General features: G+C 43.4%; 2 protein-coding genes across 5 annotated transcripts in view; one reads left to right on the top strand and one right to left on the bottom strand.

Moving 5' to 3' along the window:
* Positions 1 to 8,228, bottom strand: part of OXNAD1 (oxidoreductase NAD binding domain containing 1) — a 40,959-nt gene extending 32,731 nt beyond the window's left edge. The window contains exons 1-2 of one of the 3 annotated variants that reach the window (XM_036078085.2): positions 7,854 to 8,227; positions 1,520 to 1,635 (exon numbers count right to left, since the gene is read on the bottom strand). The gene's annotated coding sequence lies outside the window, so the exon portion shown is untranslated. Of the gene's footprint in view, positions 1 to 1,519; positions 1,636 to 7,853 lie in introns of all 3 variants that reach the window. The other 2 variants (XM_036078084.2, XM_036078086.2) reach the window with 2 other exon arrangements.
* Positions 8,229 to 8,394: 166 nt separating this feature from the next.
* Positions 8,395 to 15,311, top strand: DPH3 (diphthamide biosynthesis 3). 2 transcript variants are annotated; one of them, XM_036078093.2, is made up of 3 exons: positions 8,402 to 8,647; positions 9,397 to 9,471; positions 13,374 to 15,311. In XM_036078093.2, the coding sequence occupies exons 1-3, from the start codon at positions 8,540 to 8,542 to the stop codon at positions 13,437 to 13,439; spliced, it is 249 nt and encodes an 82-aa protein (XP_035933986.1). In that variant the 5' UTR covers positions 8,402 to 8,539; the 3' UTR covers positions 13,440 to 15,311. The 2 variants fall into 2 exon arrangements, with proteins under 2 accessions (XP_035933987.1, XP_035933986.1); XM_036078094.2 differs by lacking the exon at positions 9,397 to 9,471 and having other exon boundaries at positions 8,395 to 8,647.
* Positions 15,312 to 22,317: the final 7,006 nt, after the last annotated feature.

Raw genomic sequence — 22,317 nt, 5'->3', positions numbered from 1 at the left:
GTGAAAGCCAGACTCAAAAAAAGCATATATTGTATGAGTCCAGTCATAAAAAGTATAAAAACAGACTAACTTAATCTCCCACGTTAGAAATCAAGTTAGCAGTTACCCTTGGGGAGGTAACAGCGGCAATGCTGTTTCTTCATCTGAATGCTGACTGCATGGGTATTTTCATTTTGTAAAAATTCATCGAACCACAGAAGATTTTTAGGGTATTAAAGATACTCTGCATGATACCATAGTGATAGTGATAGATACATGTCATTATACATTTGTCTAAATCCACAGAACACTCCACACTAAGAGGGAAGTAAACTACAGATTCTGGGTGATTATGATGTGTCAGTGCAGCTCATCAGCCGTAACAGATGTACCACTCTGGTGGGGGACACCGATAATGGGGAAGCTACCCATGTGTGGAGGCAGGGAATACATGGAAAAATCTCTGTACGTACCCCTCAATTTCACTGTAAACTTAGAAATGCTCTAAAAAAAAAAAATTAAGTCTTAAAAAAATTAATCAAGCTGTCCTCCAAGGATTTATGTACTTCTGTTTCAATAAAACGTTAAAAAAAAAAAAAAAAGAAAAACCAGAAAGATTACCCGACATTTAAATTCTAAAACCTATAGGTTTATCAAAAAAAAGCACTGACGGTGAGTCAGATGATACATTTTTTTGATTCCTACCATTCTGTTATCCTCTGCCAATTTTTGACTATTTCTCTCAGATGGTCACATTTAACACATTACATTGCCATATATAGCTGTCCTATATTAGTTAGAGAATAGATGAAAATGTATGTACACACCCTTTTTTCTGAACTCTTTGGAAGGAACTATATAAATTAATTGTAAGAAATTTCATGTTAGAAAAATTCAAGCTAAGTGTGCTTACATTCCTACTCCATATTTGTTCGTTTAGTCCTTCATCTGACAAATATTTATTAAGAGTCCATTATGTTGCAGATACTGGGGATACAGACATAAACGAAACAAAGACCTTCTTAGGGAGCTAACGTTTTAGAAGATAGAGACAGAGGGCGCCTGGGTGGCTCAGTTGGTTAAGCAACTGCCTTCTGCTCAGGTCATGATCCTGGAGTCCCGGGATCGAGTCCCGCATCGGGCTCCCTGCTCGGCAGGGAGTCTGCTTCTCCCTCTGACCCTCCTCCCTCTCATGCTCTCTGTCTCTCATTCTCTCTCAAACAAATAAATAAAATCTTTAAAAAAAAAAAAAAAAGAGACAGAAAACAAATAAAAGTAAATAATCAAGTGATGATAAAGTCAGTTATAACCAAGTCATATCAAAAGGCACTGCTTTCTAACTAAGAGATCTATTTCCTATCATAGTATGTCGTAGCACTATTGTGGGTAAACACGCTGCTCACCATTTTTCTCTCTAGTAAATGAAAAAAACATGAGACCTTTCACCTCATGTATGACTACTAAATGTAGTTTCTCTCCTTTAAATGTACTAAACCAAAAATGGTGCATTCATTGTTGAAAGAAGGAAGGCGAAACTTACTTTAGAAGTCCATGAGATTTTAGGAGTCATATACTGAAATTCTCACAAAGTTCCTGCAATGGCAGAGACGACATGTAAGAACCATGTTCTGGGAAACAGTGAAAAGGCACTCTCGGCTGTAAAAGGAAAGGCTCATTATAATCAGCAAGCATCACCTCACAGCAAGTCTACTCTTCACTACCTCCTTCCCATCAATTCTTCCCCCTTGTGTTTCCACTTGTCCCTTCTGATTGTTTCTCTTACTGCTTCCCTTTTTCAGCTTCCTTGGCCTGTCTTTAACTCTTGTTCCTTATGATACCCACCCCATGAAAGACCAGAGCAGGGGCACCTGGGTGGCTTAGTTGGTTAAGTGTCTGCCTTTTGCTCAGGTCATGATCCTGGGGTCCTGGGATCGAGCCCCATGTCGGGCTCCCTGCTCAGCAGGGAGTCTGTTTCTCCCTCTGCCCATCCCCTCCGCTCCTGCTCTCTCTCTCTCTCAAATGAAATCTTAAAAAAAAAAAAAAAAGACCAGACCAATGGCTGGAATGATATAGTTACATGTCACTTAAGGCCAAGTTCCCTGACAAAATTGAACTCATATATAGTTAATATGGTAACACTGTTCTGCTCAGTGTTTTAGATGACCGTGGCTAAAAAAAATTGTCCTCAAATAAGATAGACTTTTTGGTGATTATGCTGTTTAAAGGGTCTACTGCTCAACTGAACTTGAAAATAAAGAAGTGTTGGGGCATCTGGGTGGTTCAGTTGGTTAAGCATCTGCCTTCGGCTCAGGTCATGATCCCAGGGTCCTGGGATCAAGTCCTGCATTGGGCTCCCTGCTCAGCAGGGAGTCTGCTTCTCTCCTTCTGCCCCTCCCTGCCGTGCGGGCGGTGCGTGCGCTCTCTCTCAAATAAATAAACAAAATCTTTAAAAAAAGAAAAGAAAGAAATGTTAATTTTTAAAAGCTGTTCTCTTTAAAATTCTAAAATCTGGTTTTTGAATGCCAGTAACCATGACCAAGAGTGCCACCTACTGGTAAATAAAGGGTATTTTTATCAAATTGTGTTCAAAGGGCCCCCCAAAGCAATAAGGTATTAAAAACAAAAATAAAAGACAAAAATCTACCCATCTTTTGAAATACATCCAATAGTTTCATATATTCAATGTAAGTACTTGATTAGCTATAGAAAATTAACACACATTAAGGATTTTCTAAAATGATACAGGAAACAATATTCCATCAATGTTTCTATCCTCACAGGCCTTACCTCAACCAAAAAATTCTTACTTAACTCTATTTCTGAAACAGAAAATTATCTTATGATAAATAAATAAAACGTATCCACTTAAGCAGTAAAAAAAATTACTGCAGGCGACAGATTAAGATTTAAAACGAACTATACTGGTTTCTGTACAATAAGTACACTCAATTTATTTAAGAATTGCTGGGGTGCCAGGCACTATTTTAGGCTGTGGAGACACACTAAAGAACTAGACACAAAGCCCTTGTCATCATGAAGCTTTTATTACAGTGTGTCCAGCCAATGATAGTAAACAGATAATTAATGAGACAAATAGAGATTACAATGAGTATGATAAAGGAAATGAATGGGGGAATATCAGGAAAGGTCTCTCTCAAGAGATATCTGAGCTGAGACCTGAAGGATGAGGAAGGGGCAGCAAAGCAGACAGTTAGGACAGAGCCATCAGCAGAGGCCCAATCACAGAAACAAGCCTACTCTGTTACAGGAACCACAGCCAGTATGACTGGAGAGCGGGGAGCTAGGTGACAGTGACAAGCGGTAAGTCCAGCAGGTAGACAAGTGCCAGATCACATCAGACCACGGAAAGAGTATGGCCTTTATTCTAAGGGCAATGGGAAGCAACTGAAGAGTTTGAATAAGACAGAAGAGGTTTACATTAAAGGGTCTAATTTACATTTGACCCAATGACCTAATTTACATTTACATTAAAGGAGCACTCAAGCTACTATGTAAAGAATGGATCACAGAGGGCAAGAGTCTCCAGTTAGAAGGCTCCAGTCTAAAAAAATAAAAAAATAAAAAAGAAGGCTCCAGTCTAAGATGAGAGCAGGATAAAGCTATGAGATGACAGAAGTAGATGAATAGGGAGTATATTTTGGAATTAGAGCCTTATGATTTGCTAACAGATTGGATGAGTTGTGAGAGTAGTTAAAAAAAAAAGAAGAGAGAGGAGCGAGAAACCAAGAATGCCTCCAAGAGCATTTATACACTGAAATAAAATAAATTCACAGAACTATCATGGCACCTGTTGATTTAGAACCCTAAGTGTCAGTGAGGGAAGAAAGGGGCTCCCAGCATCTGGCATTTGGTAAGGGAACCCTAGTGGTACCAAAGTTACGGAGTGCTTGACCTGAAATCGTGCTTGACCTGAAATCGGTGGAACTGGGCTCAGGTCCGACTCCTTCCTACTTTTTCATCTTGGGCGAGTCACCTCTTAAAATGTTTAAATGTGAATGCCAATACCACTTCACTGGATTGCTGAGAGGCACAAATGTCTATGCAAGTGCCTGGCACGCAGGAGTGTTACTAAAAATCAAGTCAATACCATTAACCCCTGCCTTCTGCTCCCCGCCGAACAACCTAGAGACGCAGTGGCTTGAACTCCCCTCAGCCTGATATGCAACAGCATTCACAAAACACAGTTTCTATTCAGAATTACAAACTAATTCTAAATTCGATCACATGCTGAGAATTTTGGTCACTATTACTTTCCAGATCAGCAGTGTTAACATTTTATGATAAAAATAAGAATTTTTTTTTTCTCTCATTAGACTTTTAGTGGGTCTCAAAATTCTGTGACAGATTTTTGATTAAGTTGTTTCCATTAAAAAGTACTGATTTTAAAAACTAATAACTTAAAACTGCCACATACACAAAAAACCACAAATGGTCGGCAAAACATTCTTCTTTCCTTCCGGAGGTTTTACGATGCATTGTATCATTAACCATTTTACTATTAAACTTAAATGGCCAACTGATACAAATAGTTCTGAGGCCATTCTTCCACCACTGATTAAGACTGGGGTGGCAGGTATTGGGGATACTATTCATTTAGCCTTCTGAGCTTTCTGGGCAGACCTGGTGACCTCGCCAGTTCCAGATGCCTTCTTGTCCACTGTTCTGATGACACCCACAGCAAGCGTCTGTCTCATGTCACGAACAGCAGAACGGCCCAGAGGAGGAGTCAGAGAAGCTCTCAACACACATAGGCTTGTCAGGAACCATATCAACGATGGCAGCATCACCAGATTTCAAGAACTTGGGACCATCTTCCAGAACGACGATCTGTCTTCTCCTTCAGCTCAGCAAACTTGCAAGCAATGTGAGCTGTGTGACAATCCAGCACAGGTGCATATCCTGCACTGACTTGGCCTGGATGGTTCAGGATAATCACCTGAGCCCCTGAAGCCAGCTGCTTCCACGGGTGGGTCATTTTTGCTGTCACCAGCCACACTGCCACGCCGAACATCTCTGACAGATACGTTCTTGACATAGAAGCCCGCGCTGTCTCCAGAAGAGCCTCACTCAAAGCCTCATGGTGCATTTCAACAGACTTGACTTCTTTTTGAATTTTAAGTTTGTGATTGCAAATGATCCTATAGCAACTAGTAAATCTGCTTTGGTCATACTCTCAAGGTCCAAAAATGGCTGTTACAAAACACTTCCATTCCCTTTTAGGAGTAAAAGTAAAGTTTTAGTAGTCATTGTAATGCTTTATTAAAAAATGTTGGGTAGTCATTGTAATGCTTTATTAAAAAATGTCATTGTAATGCTTTATTAAAAAATGTTGGGTAGTCATTGTAATGCTTTATTAAAAAATGTCATTGTAATGCTTTATTAAAAAATGTTGGGTGGAGTAAAAAAAAAAACCCTGCATTACATGTTTGGTTATGGTTTTACTTTCTTCAGCACAGCATGAACTCAAGCTGGGCAGAACCATACAGGGAATCACCTCTGGCACACAGAGGCAGGATGAAAGCAGTATGGAAAGCCAAGGAGACTCCCAAATCTAGGTTTCAAGGGCACCAGCACTGTTCTAGCAGCCAATCTCAGCAGTCTGCAGAGCTTCAGGGCTGTTATGTTTAATCTAGCTTTGCTTCAATACCATCATATCACAGATGACATCAAAGTTATTTAAGAGCCTAAGTTCTGGCGTCTCACCGATCTGAGTTCTCACCATAATTTACTGCCACTTACCAGCTTTGCCTCCTTAGCTAAGTTCTTCAGCCCCTGGTTTCCCAATGTTGATGATGGGACTAATGATACCTATACCTCACTGGGCTGTTTTAATGACATCATGCATAGAAAACATTTGATAGAGTGCTGGACACATAGTGTCCATTATTATTAGTAAGTGGTTCACTAGTTTTTCTTTTTCCATTTTAGGTAATACATACTCCAAAAAAGTTGGAAAATTACAAAATATTATAAAAAAAATTTTACCCAACAACTCCTGTAACTTCCAGGGCTATTAACCTCAAATTTTAAAATTCCCCAGCAAATTGTTTTTGCTAGGTCCAAATTGCTTTCTAAAAGGTCTACCAATTCATACTTCCAAGAACCAAATATGAATGCACTCATTTCTATACATTCAAAAAAGGGCTCATCTTTAATTTGTAGATAGTTATGCTGAGAAACACTGAAGAACTAAAGATGATTTCTAACCTCAAAATGATCACTAGGACTACAGAACAGACCCTGGAAGACTCTCACTTGTTCTCCTGTCTTCAAGGGACTACCTGGGGAGTATCTGGGCCTACAGAGATACAAGGAGCAGCCACGGAGCTGGGTGGGCTTTGCTGGGATTTCTCCTCTGCCCAGTCACACTGGAAATCATCCTAGTTAAGCCTCAACAAGTTTAACAAGTGTTTCCTAACTGCCAGGTAGGTCTTCAATTATGCAAAATGTGAGGCCTTTGGGATAACCTTCCACAAACTTCTTAAATGTAACTTCTTGATTTTCTCCCAAAGACTCCTCTCTGCCTTTAGGTTTTCAAGCCTCAAACCAGGTGGAGCTTTCAACTCAGTATGCACAAAATTGGTAGCTTCATGCAAACCTGAGTATGTGTACATAAATAAGCATAGGAATGTGTATACATGTAGGTATTACATGAAACATACCATGTAAATATAAAAGAAATATGGTATATATAATTGTGAACCCAGTAAATCTCATAATTTCCATGCAAAAGTTAGATCTGTATGTCATCGTGTGTATCATCTCTAATCCAACCCTTTTTTAGTTAGAAGAGAAAATAAGGCCCAAAGAATGTAAATATCCAGGGGCACCTGGGTGGCTCAGTCTGTTGAGTGTCTGCCTTTGGCTCGGAGTCCTGATCCCAGGGTTCTGGGATTGAGCCCCACGTTGGGCTCCCTGCTCAGTGGGGAGACTGCTTCTCCCTCTCACCCCTGCTAGTGTGCTCTCTCTCTCAAATAAATAAATAAAATCTTTTCTTTTTTAAGATTTTATTTATTCTGATAGCAAGAGAGGGAGCACAAGCAGGGGGAGTGGCAAAGGGAGAGGGAGAAACAGACTTCCTGCTGAGCCAGGAGCCCGATATGGGGCTCAATCCCAGGACCCTGGGATAATGACCTGAGCCGAAGGCAGACACTTAACGACTGAGCCACCCAGGCACCCCTAATAAATAAAATCTTTGGAAAAAAATGTAAATATCCAGCTCCCAGAGCTAGTTCCCAACACTCAGATTCTGACCTCAGATCTATTTCTCAAAAGTGTCTGTTTCAGTGCACTGCATTCCTTCTCTACCTAAATTTGAATAAATGCATGGTGATGGAGCAATATCCCCACGGAATCTGGTTGTACTAAAACAGGCACTAGCATTGCTTTCAGGACAAACCACCTTTTATTTGCATTTCGTTTCAACGTATACAGAGGCCTCATGGTAATATCTGCTGATGCCATTCCTTTTACAAAGAAGAAACCGTGGTTCAAATAAATTAATTTGTCTCGAGGCTTTGGGGACAGACAGGATCTTCATTTCCTAAATAGGTGATTTTAGTCAAGATACCCAATTCTCTGTATCTCAGTCTGGAGATTAATAATATGGAATAGCACCTAAACTCCCAGGGTTGACGTAAGAATCATTCTTAGCGCAATACCTGGTACATAGCAAACTCCCAATAATAAAAGGTGATGTTATTACTATTTTACAAATCACTGTCATTAATAATGGTATATGCTTGGCAAACATAGGACTAGAACTCAATCTGCCTTCACTCTCTTGGTCCTCTTGACAACAAAATTTAGGGTATTTGAAGATAACCCGGGGTGAGGAAGAGCCAGGGATGTACCTGAATAGCCGAGTGCAGCCCTACAAGGTATGCGTCGCCCTGAGCTCAAGGTCACTCGGTGAATCAAAATTCCAAGCGAACTTTTCGTCCGTCACCGGGGACGCAGGAAGGGAGGTCCAAGAGGCAGAGCTGCTCCGGCCGCCGCCTGAGACCAAGCAAAGGAGCACCCTCCTCTCCCCAAGGACGTCGAGGGCCGGGTCGATGCCACCGATTCCGCGGACCCAGCTCCAGGCCTCTCTAAGCTCCGCGGACTTGAGAACGGCGGCCGCAAAAAGCGGCCTCGGCACCGCCGGCGCCGCGAGACCCTAAGCTAGCTGACCTGGCGGAACTCCGCCACCCTCGCCGGAGACCTTCCGGTGGCATGACGTCACAGCAGCGCGAGCTATCCCCACATTTTATTGGTCGGTGCCTCCGACAGCCGGAGTCGGGAACACAGTACAAAGCCGCGAGCCGCCACAGACAGAGTCTCCGCCCCCTAAGCTCCGCCATCTCCATGGTGACCGCTACCCGGTCACCCATTTGGCCTCCGAGGCCGGGGTTGCGTCATTGTCTATGCGCCGGAAGCGATAGCCCCCGAGCCGGTGCGGGCTGACGACACCCGGCTGGCACTAGTGCCCGCGAAGTTAGACCGTCCCGGGGCTGTGTCGGCTGGCGGGGGCGCCAAACCTCTGCTGGCCCCTGGGGCAATGGCGGTGTTTCACGACGAGGTGGAGATCGAGGACTTCCAATATGACGAAGACTCGGAGGCATATTTCTACCCCTGCCCATGTGGGGATAACTTCTGCATTACCAAGGTAACTTCAGAGTCCCGCCCGGCCATTCGTCGGAGCAGGCGCGTTTTTGCTCTTCCTCGTTCCTTCCGCCATTCCGTCACCTTGCGGCTCACACGCCCTCTTTATCCTGTCTCTGAGTCCCCATAAAGTTGATTCTTTGATCTGTCAGTGGGCATATCGTCCTGGCCTTTAGTCCGGCCGAGGGGTGGAGAGTGGGCGTGGGAAAGGTTGGATGGCGGGAGCTTAAGTCTTGCCATTCTTTCCCACTTAGGGTCCCACTTCCTTTCCTGGGATAGTTTTTTGGAGGCAGGGACACGTTGTTGTCTTCTCAGGGGTTTTGAGGCGATGAACCTTGGCTAACCTTCCCGGGTCTGGTCTGGTCTGGTCTTAAGAGAGAGAGAGAAGGGGTGGGGGTGGGAGGTGCGGCAGAGGAGCAGAGGGAGGAGAGAGAGAATCTTACGCAGGCTCCAGGCCCAGCACGGAACTGGGGTGGGGCTCGATCTCAGGACCCCGAGATCATGACCTGAGCTGAAATTAAGAGTTGGATCTTAACCGACTGAGCCACCAACGCGCCCCTCTTCCTGGGTATTTTTAAGTACCGCTTGGCAGGAAAAATGGAGTTGGTATTTTTCTGGGCAGGCCTTTTTGGCCCTCGCATACCTTGTAGGGACGTGAGCTGCAAAGGAGCTTGCCCATAGAGGTGGAAAGAGTTTGGAAGGAGGAAATCGCAAAGGGAAGACAATACCTAACGGCTTTTGATTTTGTTGTAGGAAGATTTGGAGAATGGGGAAGACGTGGCAACGTGTCCTAGCTGCTCTCTCATTATAAAAGTGATTTATGACAAGGTAAGTAGTTGAATTTTAAAAGGTGTGGGGGAGGGTTGCAAGGCAAGGACCTAGAGCAATCTGTAAGTGCTGGAGAACGTTTCTTAATAGTGTGTTAGGTGAGGGCGCCTGGGTGGCTCAGTTGGTTAAGCGACTGCTTTCGGCTCAGGTCATGATCCTGGAGTCGCTGGATGGAGTCCCGCATCGGGCTCCCTGCTCAGCAGGGAGTCTGCTTCTCCCTCTGACCCTCCCCCCTCTCATGTGCTCTCTTCCTCATTCTCTCTCTCAAATAAATAAATAAATAAAATCTTTAAAAAAAAAAAATAGTGTGTTAGGTGAGTGCTATGTATTTTTTTAAACAAATTTTTCCCCCACTCCTAAAACAAATATATAAAACTATTAATAAACAGCTGTATTGTAAATTGCAACTTTAAAAATCAAATTAACTCATTTTAGCTGTCGAGAAGGCAAAAAAGAAAACTGCACTGTAATTAATGGAAATTATTGATTACTTATTAAATAGAAAAATAATTATAAAGGTTATTTAATTGGCAGTCTGTATTCCTCCTTTATTTAATAAGTGATTAAAATTGTTCAGAGCTCCTAGACTTATTTTGGAGGGAACAGTTGTATAGTATTTCTTACTTGGCTTCTACAGATAGAACTCTGCATTATCTTGTTTTGAGATATGTCATAGCTGCTATTTTACAATTTCATTTTGGTCTTTAATTTTCTTACTGTTTTTCACTCAAGGATATTGACAGTAGAAAACAAATGTTCTTATTGCCCACCTCTACCCCAACTTTTGGTCAGTACTTTGAATGGAGTCTTAAAAGTAAGAAGCTTAACAGTATTTTTTCCTTTTTTTTTTTAAGATTTTATTTATTTATTTGACAGAGAGAGACACAGCGAGAGAGGGAACACAAGCAGGGGGAGTGGGAGAGGGAGAAGCAGACTCCCCATGGAGTAGGGAGCCCGACGCGGGGCTCGATCCCAGGACCCCGGGACCATGACCTGAGCTGAAGGCAGACGCTCAACGACTGAGCCACCCAGGCGCCCGCCTTTTTTTTTTTTTGAGATATGATTGACATATAACAGAGCTTAACATTCTTAAGGATGAACTCTAAAATGAGTATAGGGCAGGTAGCACCAGGCAGTTAGTCTCATGGGAGAAGCATGCTATAATTTAGAAGTTTACAGATTTATTCTTATATCAAAATGTGTTCTGGAACAAAAAGAGAACAGGGTAAGGGAGATTAGGAGTGCTGGTATGAGAAGAGGTTGCAATTTTAAATAGGGTGATCAGGGTAGGCCTTACTGAGAAAGGCCCTATTGAGCAAAGATTGAAAGAGGTGAGGGAGTGAGCCTTAGGGGATAAAAAGCAGTCCAGCAAAGGGAACTTTCAGTGGACAGACCCTAAGGCAGGAACGTGTCTGTTTTTATTGAGGAACAGCAAGTGTGACCAGAGCAGAGTGGATGAAGGTGAGGGAGTAGCCCAGGAGGAAAGTAGTGGCGTGGGGCAGATCACAGAGGTGTTTGTGGGTCACTTTAAAGACTTTGGCTTTTGCTGTGAATGACTTAGGGAACCATTGAAGGATTCTCAAGCAAAGGAGCGCTACAATCCAACTTAAGTTATAACAGAGTGCCTCGGGCTGCTGTGTTCAGAGTAGACTATGAGGAAGCAAGGGTAGGAATAAAGCAAGGGTAACAGGAGGAGGCCCTTAGACGAGCCAGAGGAGGAGATGGATGGCTGTGACCAAGCTGTGGCACTGGAGGTAGTGAGAAGTGGTTGGATTCTGGATACACTTTAAAGGATAAGGATTGTTTTTACTGATTGAATATAGGATATGAGAGGAATAAAAAATGATTTCAACATCTGTGGTCTTCATAACTGGAAGGATGCATTTACCATCACCTGACGGGGAGGTGTCTGCAGGTATAGGGGCAGGAGTTGGACACACTAAGCTCAGGAGGTCTGTTTTTGATCCAGTTGGAGAGCAGGTGAGAAAGCAATTGGATATGCAAGTCTGGAGTTCAAAGAGCGAGATCAGCTGGTGCTGTACATTTGGGAATTATCAGCATATATATATATAACATTTAGAGCCATGAGATTGGATGAGATCACCAGGGCTGTGAATCTAGATAGAGATGGACAAAAGAAAGGACTGAGCTCAGTCGCTCCCCATATTTAAAGGTCAGGGAGGGAAGTGAGGAATCAGCAAAGCTGGACGAAAAGGAAGGAGGAGGAAACCACCAGTGCCATATCCTGGAAGCCAGATGAGAAAAGGTGGAGGAAGTGAACAACTTTATCAAATGCCACTGATAGATAACTGAAAATTAACCACTGGCTTTAATGGGGAGGCCATTTGGATGGTGGTAAGAGCAGTTTTGATGAAGTAATAGAGACAGAGCCTGATTGGTGGAAGGCTTACTGGAGAGAACAAGAGAAGAATAGGAAGCAGCAAGCATAGATGTTTCTTTCAAGGAGTTTGCTGCAAAGGGGCGTAGAGACATGGGGCAGTAACTGGTGGTGATAGAGGATCAGGAGAGGGTTTAAGGTGGTAGACATCCAGCTACGTGGGTGAATATAGACACAGGAGGTTAAATTTAACCAGGGTTGTGGTTTTGTCAAGTAGGTAGGAGGGAGTAAGAGACGAGGGATTGTGATAATTGACCATGGACTTTAGGTTCAGAAAACACAGAGAGGACCAGTGATGATACATGTCATGTCATAAGAGTCAAAGTTGGTGGGTTTCAGGGAGGGAAGGAGAACAGTGGCCGAAAGGAGCAGCCAGCCCCTCCTCCAGTCTCTGTGGTACCGGCACTCTGAGAGAACACAGGACCACCACTTAGGAGGTTATAGGGAAATGGTGTCCTTAGGGGATAGCCTGTTCTCAAACTCAGCATTATGGGCATTTGGGGCTTAATAACTCTTTGTTGTACAGGGCTGTCCAGTGCATTGTAGGGTGCTTAGTAGCATCCCTGGCCTCTACCCATTAGACGCCAGTAGCCCTTCCTCAGAATGCCTCCAGATATTGCCAAGTGTCCCCTGGAGACAACATCAGCACACCTCTCCCACCACCTCTTGAGAACCACTGGGTTAGAGTAAGAAGGCGCAGGAATGTTTTAAAGAAGAGGTTGAGAATATGGAGCAGTGTGCTGATCAACAGACCATAAATTCCAAAGAGGAAGTTGGGGTCGGGGAGGAGGCTCCAGGTGCTGGGTGGGTGTGAGAGTGTGGACACAATATGGGCTGACCCTGCTGGGGATCAGAGCGTGCGAGATGAGGGGTAACCTGGAAGGCAGAGGTGGCCTGTGGTAGCAGACAGAAGCCAGGATACATAATCAAGAGATTGGATTTCCTTTACAACGTAGGTGACACTGCAGATTATCTGTGTAAGGAAACATAAAGAGCTATCCCTTTTAGTTAGAAAAGTAATTACCTTGAGGAGGACAGGTATTCAAATGACCGAATATTGAAGTGGAGAAGTTTTAGTGTAGCAATTAATACAGAAACTTAAAAAAGGTGTGATATATCTTTACAAATGTGATATTTGACAAGTGGATGCTTGTTTATAAGGTGCTTTAAGTGTGAATTCGGGACTAAAAACTGAAGCATTTTTAAGATTATAATTTTGGTGCCGACATTGACTCTTTGAACAAAGACGAAGTGATATAGCAATGAAAAACAAAGCTGCGGGGCCCCTGGCTGGCTCAGTTGGAAGAGCATGAGACTCTTGATCTCGGGCTTGTGAGTTTGAGCCCTACGTTAGGTGTAGAGATTACTAAAAAATAAATAAACCTTGAAAAAAAAATTTTTTTAAACCTTAACAGCTAGATTGATTCTGCAACAAAACTAAAGTCTAATATTGATGCATTTGTGACACACTCAATGATTAATATAATTTCTTATTCTGTCTTAGGATCAGTTTATGTGTGGAGAAACAGTGCCAGCCCCTTCCACCCACAAAGAATTAGTTAAATGCTGAAGAGGACTTTAGGAATCCACATCCTGAACATTTGGGAATGAGCCAAACTGGAAAAATCAAATGCAAAGTCACTGGCTTCCTTCATGGGGACAACCATTCCGTAGTTGGCTCTGCCATTAGTGTGTGGCTCCTTACCATTGGCTGCTGAGTTCATCTCCAATTAAAGAAGCAAGTCCATGACGTGACATGCCTGGATTTTGTGCTTAGAACTTTGAATTGAAGTGTTCTCAATTTTCCATGTGAATTTAAAGGAAGATCATTTCAAATCAGTGCTTTCTTTCTCTCGGTATCATTATTTTTATGTCTTACACCTGATTTCTTCCTCATCTGATAACAGCATCACCTACCTCAAAGTCATTAGTATTCCTTAATAAAAAGGGGAATTATGTTTTGGCTTAGTTATTAAGATTATTAAAATTAGTCCTTTCTTTGAAATTGGACACCCACTTTGCCGTTCTAAACTTAAACAAATTTGTTGCTTTGTCCCCACTGTGCTTTCAGTTTCCTTACCAAGCCAGTGTGCTCAGTCTTGCATTCATTAGAACTCAGTTCCCGTTCTGCGTAGCATACCATTTCCATTATATTTCCTACACTGAGTTCTGGTCATGGTATTGCAGAGAAAATATACTGAGCTCACAATTTTTCCAGAGCTAAAAGTAAGAAAGAAAAGTCACGGGGCACCTGGGTGGCTCAGTTGTTAAGTGTCTGCCTTTGGCTCAGGTCCCATGGTCCCAGGGTCCTGGGATTGAGCCACTCATCGGGCTCCCTGCTCGGCGGGAAGCCTGCTTCTCCCTCTCCGACTCTCCCTGTTTGTGTTCCCTCTCTCGCTGTGTCTCTGTCAAATAAATAAAACCTTAAAAAAAAAAAAAGAAAAGTCAAAAAGTGAAATGGTCAAAGAATCAGGAGTTTCCTTATCCATATTCTTCATGTTCCTTGAAAATTGGGACAAGATGAAAAGAAAAGCAGCCAAAGGAAGTGAAGTTGGAAGCAGAACAAGAGAAAAACTTGCCAGCTTAGTAAATTGAATGAATGGCTTTGCCAGATCAGAGCAGATCAGATTTGTGTATGTGGGTCTTGTGTTTAGATAAGGCTAATGAAATGGCATTCGAGAGGAGGCTCCATGTCAAGGCTTCCTGGCTGGCAGCAGCGCTCTCACGGTTACCTCAGAATCGAGTCACCAGCCCTGAAAGGTAGAGCTGCTACAACTCTTGCTGAGGAGGAACTTGAAGATAAGATGCCTGTTCTAAATAAATGTGTCCCTGGGGACACATCTAACCAGTGTTTATAAGCTGTAACCGAACCAGACGTGCACTCTTACAGAGAGATGTTGTCCTGGAGAAAAAGAATTATAAAGGTAGGCTATCAGTCTCACATCAGGGTCTTTCAGATATGACTAGAGTTCTGTGTAATATTCTGTGCCTTGTGTACCTTACCAGACATTTCAGACCACCTCTGAGAACTGATCTGTAATCCAGGCTCTGTCTCTTACTAGCTTTGTAGTCTTTGGCAAGGCCAGTGGATTCGTCACCTCTACAATTAGGAGACCAAATCAGGTGATTTTTAAACTGTCGGTATTATAATTTCAGGCTTTATAACTTGCAGGAGCCGAAATGGTAATTGAAACCTTTATAGACTCAAAACTAAATCATGAACTATTCAGAGAAAGACAATGCTTCTTTAGTAACTTGATGTTACCACACTTCTGAGTTGGAAAATAAAGTCAACTATTTAAAGGAATTCTGCTTATATTTTAGTGTACACATTCAGAAGCAGTTTTCCTGGGAAGCACCCAACACTTTTGATTGCTGTACATACTAATTTATTACCAGAATAAATTATTGACATACTAAATAAAGTCATAATTCAAATCAATTTGTTTTCATGTAGTTTTCTTCCCCTAAATACCAACATTTTTGTATTAAAAAGTTTTGATGTGATTTTATGTGAGGTAGAAGTCTTTAACCTGTTTTGGAAAATTGTAAGTAGGTTTCTGGTATGAACAGGAGAGTTTTGAAATGGTAAAGAAATTGCCACTGTTTCTACAGTTTGGCCACATGGGTTTTGATTCCGTATTTTTATTTTTCCTGGGGAAAAAGCTTTGAGTCAAGTGGCAGTAAGGCAAAGATAGTTGACATTCTTAGGTGAGTAATTCGGTTTTTCCTGGGAAAGAAGGCTGCTATTTTATTTAAGGCTGATGATCAATTCTTGCAGTGGTTTGAGAGCCCAGCTATGGTCAGGACACAGTTTAAACCTCAGTTCCCCCACTATGATTTCAGACAAGTTACTGAATCTTTTTCTATCTCTGTGTCCTGGTGTGTGAAATACAGACCATCATAGTACCTCTCCCATGGTTGCTCTGTGGATTCATTCAATCAAGAAGTGCTTGTGGAGTCCCTGCCACATGTTGGGCACTGGGTAGGGTCTCTGCATGCAAGTGGAAGAGAGGAAATAAGATTACACACTGCAGTTAGGGCCCAGGAGGAAACACACCAGGTGATGGGAGCTGCAGCAGGTGCATGATAAAGGGCAGGCAGAAGGCATCTCAGGTCCGGTACTTTTTCTGAGACCTGAAGGGTAAGAAGTCTTGTGAAAATAAGATTTAAGTGAGCTAATGACTAAAACATTTAGCAAATGACTGTCATATGTGCAGAACAAAAGTTAACTCTTCTAATTCCAAAAGGAATTCAACATGGTTTTGAGCATTGACAGCATTCTTAGAATAAATACGAGAAGTGCAAATTATTGGACACCCTCCCCCCACACTTACTGAATCTGGAGGTGGGTTTTAACAAGCACTGCAAGTGATTCTGATGCAGCTAACATTTGAGAACCATTGGTCGAGAACTGGTGTTCAAACTTGGCGGCACATTGGAATCATCTAAGGAACTTTAAAACTGGTGCCTTAGAGAAACGGACTTAATTGGTCTGGGTGCAGCTTGGGCACGAGGATTTTTAAAGAGTCTCTATGTTGATGCTAATGTGCAGTCAAAGCTGAGAACCACTGGACTAGAAAAACAAAATTCATAATCACAAAGTACAGGGATCAATTTTTTTTAAGTAGTCACACCTGTTTTGCCTGTGGAACAGTACTGTAGGCTCCGTTGACCCCACACCTCGTATTCAAGCATGCAGTGAGCCTCAGCAAGTGACCCGAGAGCCCAGGGTGGGCTAATGAACACAGTGGGAGAGCCCCACTCTGGGCAGTCTCTGGGCTGCACCCTGTTTAAACAATCACATGTTTTCCAGCACACACTCTGGCTGCTAATTACACACCTTCCAAAAGTGACACCTTCTGCAGATGTAAGTAATTAGGATTACTCGAACTCCATTTGAGGATGCCTGCCATTCCCTACTTCCTACAAAGCAAATTGCTCATGATTACATATTTGACTGGGAAGCCATATTATAAATTATTCCTTGTTAAGGGTTTAAAACAAAGGACATATGAATAAGAAATCACAGTTAAAAATACTTCCCCCTAGCTCACAAAATGCTTAAAAAGTGGGAGGGGTATCTAAGGAAGACACATGAGGGGCATTTGATGGGGGAAGGTGTTCAATACAAAGTGGCTCCCAAATAGAGGTAAATGTCGAGTAAGGGATCAAGCATCCCAGTAAGTGGCACTGAGGCCACAGAGGCCACTTCGGTGGGTCAGCACTGGGGACCCAGGCAAGTAGTTCCCATCTGAGACCTGATCATGGTAGCAGGGTCCAGTCACTAAGCAAAGATTTGGAGGCCGACTCCATTCTTAGAGGGGGAACTTTCCAACTTTTCCAAGTTCCATTGGAACTTTCCAATGTTTATCCAACATTCTTGGATAGGGGCAAATGTTGAACCTTTGGACAAAGATTAATGCCAAGATTGAGGGTGGAGAAGAGGGGGAAATAAACCCTTTAACCAAACCCACACCTGTGTTCCAGGCTTTTTCTGTGAGGGCCGCACACGCCATCTAGGGTCACCCCAGAGGACACTGGGTCCCAGTCTGCAATCCCCACTGGAAGAACTTGGAGTATTACTGTAGCTAGCAGATACCTCTGAACTACCAGGTGGTGATAATGGCAAGAGTGAACCAGCCCGGATGAGGGATGTGGACCACTTAATGAGAGGAAATGAAATAATACATTAAAGTAGTTAGCAGAGTGCACATAGTAAGGGCTCAATAAATGGTTTAATCTTATATATTTCTTGCTCTATTGGAAGTGACTCAAGACTATGGGTGTGGGGAACTTGCCTGAATTTACATGTTAAGACAACAGTGGACTCAGCCATGATGTATCAGGAGTCAATCCAGAGAAACAAGAACTGTGAGTGATAGGGAATAAGGGATTTGTTAAATGATTAGACTTTAGCTACGTATGAGAGCTGGTGGAGACATCGAGGCAGGACTGTTAACCTCTGTATCTGACATGGAGCCTAAAGTAGCTATAGGTCGGCTAACCTGGTAGTTGGAAAAGAAAGCTTGATAGGAACAAGAGAAAATGCAATCTGGAACCCACGTCTGTCTTTCACCGCCTCCAACCTTGACGCTGTGGGTGACTTCCAGGGGAGGTCTCTTCCCTGTGGAGTTGCGTATAATCAGCCTAGAACAAGGCAAGCTAGTAGATCAGCAACAATGTGTGTGAGCACCCACTGTTCCTGGTCCCCTGCTCCAACCTTCACGGCATAAAAAATATGTGTGCTGATTCACAAATCTCTCTCTGGTGGTCACTGCTAACTTAGGACCATACCGGGAAGGACATTCTGGGAAGGTAGTCCTGTAGTCCCTGTTTAGCTAAATCGGCAGCACATACACTGTTAGGGAACTCAAGGAAAGAGTGGGGCACTTACTTGTTCTCAAGCAGGGAAAGTGATAAAATAGCAGGATGTCATTTAGATTACATTGTGATTTTGATTTCATTATCCCTGTGTTAGCTGAAACCAAGTCTTTATTAAAACAGTAGCCTGCTACTCTCTTTTAGGTGTCTAGGGGTCAGCTGGGGTTGGCTGAACCTGGCTGGGTTTGGCTGGGTGGCTGTAAACAGCAGGCTGGGTCTGGATCTGGTCCCACACCACCCTTCTTCCTCAGACCAATAGACTAGCCAGGACAGAGGTGTAAGGGCCATGTCTGCCAATTTCCCCTTGGCCAAAACAAGTCACGTGGCCGAGCCCAAAGTCAAGGAGGCAGGGAAATACAATTCTCCCGTGGAGGTGGTGGGAAGGGAAAGGGAGCGACTATTTTTAGAAAGTAATCTAATCGGCCACAGTCATTAAGTGTCAGGCTTGGCATTTCAATCCAATACTTTTGACTCCAAATCGCATGTTCTTCTGTGGCAGCGTTGGAATAGTAGAAAAACTTCCCAAGTGATAAAATGGAAGCGGTTTGAAACATTAAAACAAGTCAGCCACTCTCATGTTGCTGGCCGGACAGCAGACAGCAAGCCCATGGGACTAGTCTTTGCTACATATGCATTTTGAGATGAGCAAGGCTTTGGCTGTGTTTTCCATATTCAAATTCAGAGCAATATAACTCTAGTCACAACTGATTAATATTTCCAAAGTCTGCCATACTATCCAGTTGAAGATATTCATTAGCTCTAATTATAGAGAGAAATGGGACTTTGGCTCATATGATGTCATTAAAAGTGAGATGTAATACCCATGGGAACCCACACTACCCACCTTCCTGATGTGTCTGTTTCCTGGTTGCTAGAACTTTGGGATGATCATTTTGAATGTTTCTATGACAGCCAATTCCCTGATGCACTTCAGCAGTGCCCAACAGTTTGCTATCCAGAATTTTTCAAATCAGGCGAGCAATGCTCACTTCAAGTCTCAGATGACTTGTGTTGCCATGTCTGAAACCTTGAGCTTTGGACGCTGGACAAAGTCTGCTAGTTATAGCTTATACGTTTCTAGCCAAATGTGGCCTACTCATGGCTTGTCCATCTGGCATGGCTAAGCACTCATCACTCGATGCTGAGTTAGGGGAAAAAAATCAGTGACGTTAGACATGAAGCAGGACTTTCTGCTTATAAAAGTGTTAAGATTGTTAATAGTTAACCCCAAAATGGATAAGTAGTGTCATTCAATCAGTAAATATGCTTCAGGCATTTTTTTGTTTTTGTTTTTTGTTTATGAGAGTTGAGCCTAATAGGTGCAAGGGGGAATTTAAAAAATAGAAGTGTATTATGGAGAATCTTTAAGAACAGGATGGAAATGTTTTTCACCTGTAAGTGACCCAAATGCATGTGGTGGTAGTTAAAGGATTGGAAACTTGGTGCTCTTTGCCAAATGTACCCCTTATGCATCATCACTCTTTTTTTTTTTTTAAAGATTTTATTTATTTTTTTGAGAGAAAAAGAGAGAGGGAGGGAGCATGAGCCGGGGTGGGGGGTTGCAGAAGGAGAGAGAGAACCAGGCTCCCTGACTCAGGGCTCGATCCTAGGACCCCAGGATCACGACCTGAGCCAAAGGCAGATGCTTAACTGACGGAGCTACCCAGGCATCCATCATCACTTGTAAGGGAATCACTGCATGTATGTAACTAGGCAGGAAGAACGCCTGTGGCCAGATGGCTCCAGTGATCTTGCTTGTCCCTGCACCGTCTGTGAGCTCAGTGGGTCAGGCCCTGGGCAAAGAGGCCAAGGACATTACTGGTCACCTCTCCAGGCCTTGGTCTCTCAACTGTAAAACCGGGGGGGGGAGGGGTAAAGAAATAATTCTGAAGGTCTCTCTCAGCTCTGTTGTGATGTGACTTCTGAGCAGGTGAATGATTATTTCTATTCTCTGATGAAGTTGTCCCGATTTGCCCGCAGCAGCAACCTAGGGATGAGTGCTGTGCTCTGGGCAGGGGGAGGGGCGAAGGAAGAGAAGGAGTGGAGAGCTGACAGGGCCAGGGCCTGTGGGGGGAGCCAGAGCCCCACTGGACAGGAGTGTTGACATCCCAAGCCCACGCCAGCAGCCGAAAACTCCCGGGCCCGCATGTTCTCCTTCCCAAGGGACAGCCTACTTAGTGTGAATGGTATCTGTGGGAGCTTCACTCCGAGGTCTGCAGCAAACACAGCCCCCCGGTTACCGGCCGAGGTGACATCTGGAGACCACCCACCTAGCCGGGCTTTTGCGTGCTGGAGCTGCCCTGTCCGAGATGGTAGTCACTGGCTACGTGTGTGTGTTTGTTTGTTTTTAATTTCCATTCCACTTCAGATGAAATAAAATTAAGAAGTCAATTCTTAATTTTGAGTACCCGTGTACACAGGTAGCTTTGGCTTGTGGCTACCATATTGGAGGATTCAAGTAAAGAACATTTCCATCATCACAGAAAGTTCTATTGAATGTCTCTGTTCTAGAATGCCACAGAGTGCTCAAACACTGAAGAAATATGAAATGCATCTCCTGACTTCCTCTTCTTATATTACCTTTCTTTCTTTGCTTGCGTTAGAATGGCCTAGCAATATATTCCTTACAGGCTGAAAAAAGATGAGATGTTTGATATCAAAGACCTGGGTTCACATCCCAGCTCCCCCATGTCAAGTTTACAAGAGTCACTTCATCTGTTTCTGTGTCAGTAAAATGAGGATAATAAACCACCTCCCCAGGTTGTGAAGATCAGATGGGATAAAAAACATGAAGTTATTGATAAGCCCTATGCACTCTACAAATTCTCACTAAATGATGCACAAAGAGTAGAAGGAGGGGAGATTGTCATTAGAGTTCTGTCAAAAAAGGGGTGGGTTTTAGAATAATATTGGTGGCTTTTCAGAGGGGGCTGTAAAGGTAAAATCAGGACAGTTTCCTTGAGGGGGAAAACACCTACCTCCCACTCCCCACTCCTTAGGGGGTCTTGGTGCAAACATAATAGGCCTAGAAGAGGCATGACCTTTTGATTTTATAATTCAGGGTCGAGGGCCTTCTGAGCCCTGGAACTGTAAACACACACTGTGAACATGAACTAGGAGTCTCTGGAGGTACTCAGAAGATTATCACAAGGCTCACCGTTTGTCTCTCAAGGAGATGAAAGATGAGAGAAGTTTTCCTTCTTCCTTCTTCCACCTTACTTCATAAATTCATATGAAATTGTGTCCCAACTCCAATCACTTCTGAGTCACCTTCCATGTGAGTCTGTTGGTTTTTACCTAACAATAAATTGTGTTTGCTCTCTTCTGTATGGGTATGAAGGGGTCTTTTTGTTGGCAAGATTGTTTTCTTTCCCCAGCAGGACCAGAGAATACTTGGATTTCCGATGTGGAATGGAGGTACCAAAGGGAAAGCACCCTTCTGGAGGAGATGGGCTCAGAGGAAGGAAGGGCTGGGTTTCTGGCTGACTTTCACACCTGGGAGGCTGCATATGAGACGCAGGCCAGAGGAGAGCAGCAGCTCTGGTATCCCGAGGCCCAGCAATGACACAGCCCAGGAAGGGAAAGGAGTGAGTACTATAGGCCAATCCTCAGACTGCCTGGCCTTATGCCTCTAGCATGGCAGACTCTCTGATAACTCTAAAAATGTTACCTCTGGAAAAGTCCTTGAAGTGAAATTTCTCTCTCTCTTTTTAAAGATTTTATTTATTTGGTTTTGTTTGTTTGTTTGTTTATTTAAAGAGTGAGCTGGGGGAGGGGCAGAGGGAGAAGGAGAGAGAGAGAATCTCAAGCAGACACCGTGCTGAGCACAGAGCCCCATGAGGGGCTCGATCTCACGACCCTGAGATCGTGACCTGAGCCAAAATCAAGAGTCAGATATATAACCTACTGAGCCACCCAGGTGCCCCTGAAATTTCTGTTTTAAGTGCTACAGGGCTTTGCCTTACATGTGATTTCAAATCACTGAGCTTTCTGCAACAGAAGTCCTCACAGTTTCCTAGAGGAGGGGAAGGAGCCCCAGGTCATCCTATGAATTAGTGGTGGAA

The sequence above is a fragment of the Halichoerus grypus genome, chromosome 1 (assembly GCF_964656455.1).
Source record: "Halichoerus grypus chromosome 1, mHalGry1.hap1.1, whole genome shotgun sequence".
Lineage (NCBI taxonomy): Eukaryota > Metazoa > Chordata > Mammalia > Carnivora > Phocidae > Halichoerus > Halichoerus grypus.
The sequence above is the reverse complement of the archived record's forward strand: the minus strand, read 5'-3'. Positions and strand labels throughout refer to the sequence as shown.

Excerpts from the sequence above, each read along its gene's own strand:
- DPH3 (XM_036078093.2), top strand. The coding sequence starts at position 8,540 with ATGGCGGTGTTTCACGACGAGGTGGAGATCGAGGACTTCCAATATGAC. Across the intron at positions 8,648-9,396 it reads ATAACTTCTGCATTACCAAG|GAAGATTTGGAGAATGGGGA; the intron begins GTAACTTCAGAG and ends ATTTTGTTGTAG. Across the intron at positions 9,472-13,373 it reads TAAAAGTGATTTATGACAAG|GATCAGTTTATGTGTGGAGA; the intron begins GTAAGTAGTTGA and ends ATTCTGTCTTAG.